Source organism: Ictalurus punctatus, chromosome 17 (genome assembly GCF_001660625.3).
Source record: "Ictalurus punctatus breed USDA103 chromosome 17, Coco_2.0, whole genome shotgun sequence".
NCBI classification, from domain to species: domain Eukaryota; kingdom Metazoa; phylum Chordata; class Actinopteri; order Siluriformes; family Ictaluridae; genus Ictalurus; species Ictalurus punctatus.
The window spans coordinates 25465895-25471532 of record NC_030432.2 but is presented as its reverse complement, the minus strand read 5'-3'; the positions used below and the strand labels follow the sequence as shown (position 1 = coordinate 25471532).

Genomic DNA, 5638 nt, shown 5'->3' with positions numbered 1-5638 from the left:
CCACCACGCTGGCCAGGGATTTCCACAATGGCACATGGGCCAATTATGTTCCTGCGTCTCCTTCTCCGTCGTTGATTTCAACATTCACCGCACCTGTGCGTGGTGATCACGTCATTAGAAACAAGTGTGAAGAATTTCGAGTCGTTTTGTGTAAACGATGACAACTGTGTTGTAGTTGTGTTTAACTTTTGTGTAGTGCTTTAGCAGTTGAGAGAAAACCTGTAAAATGTGTCTGGTGCGCCATCTAGAGGAAGACACAGGTTTTCGTCCTTAATTGTGAAATCCGTGACTTCATGTGACACAAGGATGAATTATTATTATTATTATTATTATTTTGTGACTCACCTCAGACTGGCCATACAGTTTAAAGAGGACGAAGGAAAACTTCAGCGTACTCCCCTGCTCCTGAACTTTAATAACTTCCTGCTCCTGAACTTTGATTTTCAGATTAAATTCATAACTGGTCACACGTGTTTCCATGGTGGAGACAGCAGATTTGATTTGAATTGCATTAAATTATTTCCTCACACTTTTCATGTTAAACACACACGAGGAGGAAAAGGTCAGAAAAATATATTTAATATCCGGAGGCTGGATCACTACAGAGTAAATTCTGATACGAGTCAAAGATGACGATGACAAAAATGACTTAAATGACATCAAATAAAATCATTCATTTCAAAATATTAAATAAGTTTAATCTTAATTGATACACCACTACAGTGCCGCAAATGCTGGATTGTGATTGGTCAGAAAGTGTTGATTAAGGAAGTCAGTAAAACATTGTGTGGTGTGATGAGTTACTGTTCTCTCCTTGAAGGTCTTATAAGGAAATTTGTATTTACTGTATATTACATAATGGAGGTTGACAAATCATCCCACACTGCTCTGCTCATTTACATAAAGACACGCCCCCAAATCTCTACATATGGTTAGAATATACCTTCCCTTTGAAATGCCCTGTACCCAAAGTGTTGCATGTCAGATGATCTATGAAGATGACGTACACAGTGATGTAGAGTACAACAAAAATGGTTTATTTGGCACTTTGTTGAGTCTAAGATATAAATAAGAAAGAGAATATGCCAGCTGTTTTTAATTGATTAAATAAATAAATAAAAAATCAATCAAAGTGGTAAATGACCTTCTACTGACCTCTGATCAGGGTTGTGTCTCGCTGCTTGTGTTACTCGACCTTAGTGCAGCTTTTGATACTATAGATCATACTATTCTCCTTGATAGACTAGAAAATGTTGTTGGTATTAAGGGAACAGTCCTGTCCTGGCTCAGGTCTTATCTGACCGATCGTTATCAGTTCGTAGATGTAAATGGAGACGTCTCCACACATACCGAGGTTAAATTTGGTGTTCCACAGGGTTCTGTTTTAGGCCCACTGCTTTTTACTTTATATACACTACCTCTGGGTCAAATTATTCGTAAACATGGAATGATCTTCCACTGTTATGCTGATGATACCCAGTTGTATGTTTCAGCGAAGCCAGAGGACAGACAGCAGCTTAGTAAAGTTGAGGATTGTGTAAAGGACATTAGACGCTGGATGTTAACTAACTTCCTTCTACTTAATTCTGATAAGACAGAAGAACTTGTATTAGAACCATGTGTAGCTAGAAGTAAATATTCTGATTATGTAAAAGACCTTGGAGTGATTATTGACTCCAGTCTATCATCTGATGCTCATGTAGATAATATTACTAGGATAGTCTTCTTTCGTCTCAGAAATATTTCTAAAATAAGAAACATATTGTCACTACATGATGCGGAAATACTAGTTCATGCTTTCGTCACCTCTAGATTAGATTACTGTAATGCCGTACTGTCTGGATGTTCCAGTAGGAGCATAAACAAACTCCAGTTAGTCCAGAATGCAGCTGCTAGAGTCCTCACTAGAACCAGAAGGTACGACCATATCACACCGATATTATCAATACTGCATTGGCTCCCAGTAAAATCTCGCATTAATTATAAAATACTTTTATTAACCTATAAAGCACTAAACGCTCTCGCGCCACAATATCTAAGTGACCTTTTGGTTTTCTATGATCCGCCACGCCTACTTAGATCAAAAGGTGCAGGCTATCTGACGGTACCTGGAATAGTGAAGGCTACAGCAGGGGGAAGAGCTTTCTCTTATAGGGCCCCACAGTTATGGAACAGTCTTCCTATTAGTGTTCGGGACTCAGACACAGTCTCAGTGTTTAAGTCTAGGCTTAAAATATATGTGTTTACTCAAGCTTTTTGTGAATAGTTTATTTTTTTTTTAGGTAAAGGAGCAGATCTAGAGGCTCACAGGTGTTGTGGTGGTGTGGCAAGATCATACCTAATCACCCGGTCTCTCTTTCTCTCTTCCTCCTCCCCCTTTCAGTGTCCCACTGCTCTGTCCTGCATGCTGAAAGAATTTACAAAACTACGCGTACACTCGGCTGACGAGAGAGACCCACACCGTTTCATTTAGAGATGATGAATTATAACACAGGAGATTATTATAATAATGTTTAATTGATTTGTTAGTTTACACAGACAAACAAAAACAAATCAAAGAAATAAAAGTGTGCAAAAATGCTACAGATAATAAAAACTTACAGGGAAAGGGAAAAAAACATACAAACAGGATTTATAGAAGAAAGGAAAAATAATGAGGCACCATTTTGCAGGTCAGGTATAAAAGTGTGAGTGCGTTCAAGTTCTTATGAACTGAAATGAAACTGTATTTAACACGTGTCTTTCTCTCATGGCTTTGTTTACCAGAACAAAACTCCATGGAAGTCGTCTAGAAACGTAGCTAACGTGCACAAGTCCTTCTGTGATTAAAATGAACATGTTGCCGTATCTTTTATATCTAGCTTACATGACTAACTCACTAGTTAGCCTCGGTTAGATATCGAGCGAGCTGCGCTACCGGCTGAACCTCAGTCTAGTTTCTACTAGTTCTGGCTCCTCAGGTAAAGCGATAAACCCTGAAGAACCCGAACGCGATGGCGCTGCAGTTCATTTTCGGTTAAAAACGCCGCGTACCCAAGCGACCTGCTTCTACAAGGAAATTAAAGAGTTTCTGTTCTCTACACTCAGACTTTCAGTCCCTCCTGTAAACACTGAACCCGAACACACTGCGACGGGCCGTTTGTGTTAGAAAATAAAGCGCAGATGTTCATCAAGGCACTTTTTGAAGAACTGTTTGAAACATGTCCCGATTAGTCACTTCATCTTCCTGCGTGTCGGAGTCATCAGGTCCAAATTTCAGTAGGCACCATGGCTTCTAAAGAACAATAACATGAAAAAGTTACTAAAACGCCCCGAAATTTACCTGCGCAAAAATATTCACTTCATTCAGTGTTTAAAATAAAAGCTGGTGTGAAAGTGAAAGAAAATGATTATTATTAAAATCTTTGTACAAATGGTTCTTTACACACCCTTGTGTGTGTGTGTGTGTGTGTGTGTGTGTTAGGTAAACAGGGGATAAATGGTGTGTGTATAAATCACAGAAGTGGGCGTGTCTTCGCCACTTACTCACCCTCATCACGCTATAAATTCCATGCATACTACACGCACCTCGTTTTACTACACACTGATTGCTTTGCGCCTGTTGTAGGGGGCGTGGCTTGTGATCATTAGTAGGTCACATGACCATAACATGTCTGTAGTGTGCACCTGTGCTAGGAACTTCCATAAAACACCCGGACGGAAGCGTCTCTTTTCCGACACGGCTGTTTAAACACGTGTGTATTTACTGCTTTAGCGTTGGCGTACTCGCAGCTTGTGGTACCTTTGGTGCCGACAGAAGGCATGAGGTTCTGCTCGCTCAGGAAGTCGAGAGGAAACTGAACCAGGAAGCCTCGGATCTTCTTCAGCATCTCCTGAGCTTTAGCCGGGTCTTCTTTATCCAAACCGGGTTTGGTTTGGAAGCTCATAAGCTCCTGGAGATTCCTCACCAAACTGGAGGGAAGACAACGAAACACCTACAACACACACACACACACACACACACACACACACACACATACACAGAGACAAAATAAATCTAATGACAGGCCGGTTATGAGCGTTAAGGAGAATAATACGTTAAGATTAATAGCGGATTTTAAAGCTAATGTTCAGCGAAGGCCGTAAACTACTGACGCTAGCTAGCGCACGACAGCGGCTAATAACCTTAACTTACCATGATACAAAATAGCCATGGTCTTTACATTTCATTCCACGGCATCATCATCATCATCATCATCGTCAGCACAAAAATTAATAAAAGACATGCAACAGTAAGTTTAAAATAATTAAATAAACAAATGAAATAAAATAAAAAGGATCATGTTGTTGATAATGTTTTCATTTTAGTGATTACAGCGATGAGAGCTTCAACGCCAGATCATTACATCATTAGACCGATTCCGTTTCCCGTCCGATCTACACACAATACCGTCACGGCCGAGACGAGTGAAAACTGTAAATATTAAACTTCATGATTTATGATACTGAGGAGCTCAGCTGGCATGTTCAATCAATCAATCAATCAATAAATAAATAAATAAATAAATAATCACTGTTTGTAGAGGAAATGTAACTCACAGCAGCTAAATGGAACAATACACACTGAGGATGGACATTATTTTATTTGTTGTTGTTTTCTCCCGAGTCGTGATCGCTGGACTCCGGTGTGTGAGAATAACCCTAAAGTGTGTAGTGTTTTATTTTGTAGAGTTTGAGGTTCGATGACTGAAGAACATTCCAGGAATAAATAAATAAATAAATAAATAAACAAACAAACACACACATCAGTGATTATATCTGGAGTCTCACGCTCAGTTTGTCTCCGATATGAAGATAAGGACTTTGAAGAATAATTCGGCAGCACGTAACAGTTTAGAGTTTTAAACAGAGCAGAGTAAAGACTAAATGAGACCGAGACGTCCGGGACGTCAACATTTCCCTCAGCTGCGTCGAGTAAAGGACTCCACGGTTACGTTTCGCTCAAATTATGTTCGCTAACGCAAGACGAGTGGGCAAGGCTGCGAGAACACGGTTGCTAGGCAACTGCGAAACATGGACCAGTTAATAACTGAGAAATAACACGCACCTTCTCATAGATGGAGGCGTTTCGGCTCGCCGTCGTCATCCAGACCTCTTTATAGAAGCGGTCGCTGACTGGATCGCTCACGTCGATGGAGGGATCGGAGAAGGCGCCGAGAATCGTCCTGGAAACAACACACACACACACACACACACACACACACACACACACACACACTCTGACTAACCCAAGTGTTTTACTCCTCTTATACCACTGTAATCATTTTAGAAATACACGATATACTTTCTGTGCAGATGTTTAAAGATATACATCAGTGTTTTTTATGTGGAGCGTCCGCTGTACACGTCCCTGCGTGAGCTGTTACTATAGAAACGAGAACGATACGAGAACAAGCGTGTTAATATAAAACTGCACTACAGAACACATTCAGGGCTGTGGGATCATTATTACGCCCCTCTGGCGCCCCCATCTGGTGATAAGGTGATAAGTCCTTACTCTTCCACCAATACTGTAAGAGACGCGTTTTTATTTTATTTCTTTTATTCGGAAATCTTTCAATTTTCAAAACCCTTGGTAAAATTGTTTAGTTTTGTACCC

The 5638-nt window shown here is 40.3% G+C and overlaps 1 protein-coding gene across 5 annotated transcripts in view; it reads right to left on the bottom strand.

Annotated features, from left to right (window-relative positions):
- Positions 1-2498: 2498 nt before the first annotated feature.
- pld1a (phospholipase D1a) overlaps positions 2499-5638 on the bottom strand; it is a 26506-nt gene continuing 23366 nt past the window's right edge. For all 5 annotated transcript variants that reach the window (XM_053687433.1, XM_053687431.1, XM_053687435.1 and 2 more), the window contains exons 26-28: positions 5087-5204; positions 3782-3974; positions 2499-3274 (exon numbers count right to left, since the gene is read on the bottom strand). In XM_053687433.1, the coding sequence (XP_053543408.1) occupies positions 3243-3274; positions 3782-3974; positions 5087-5204 (343 nt within the window). In that variant the 3' untranslated portion in view covers positions 2499-3242. The remainder of the gene's footprint in view (positions 3275-3781; positions 3975-5086; positions 5205-5638) is intronic.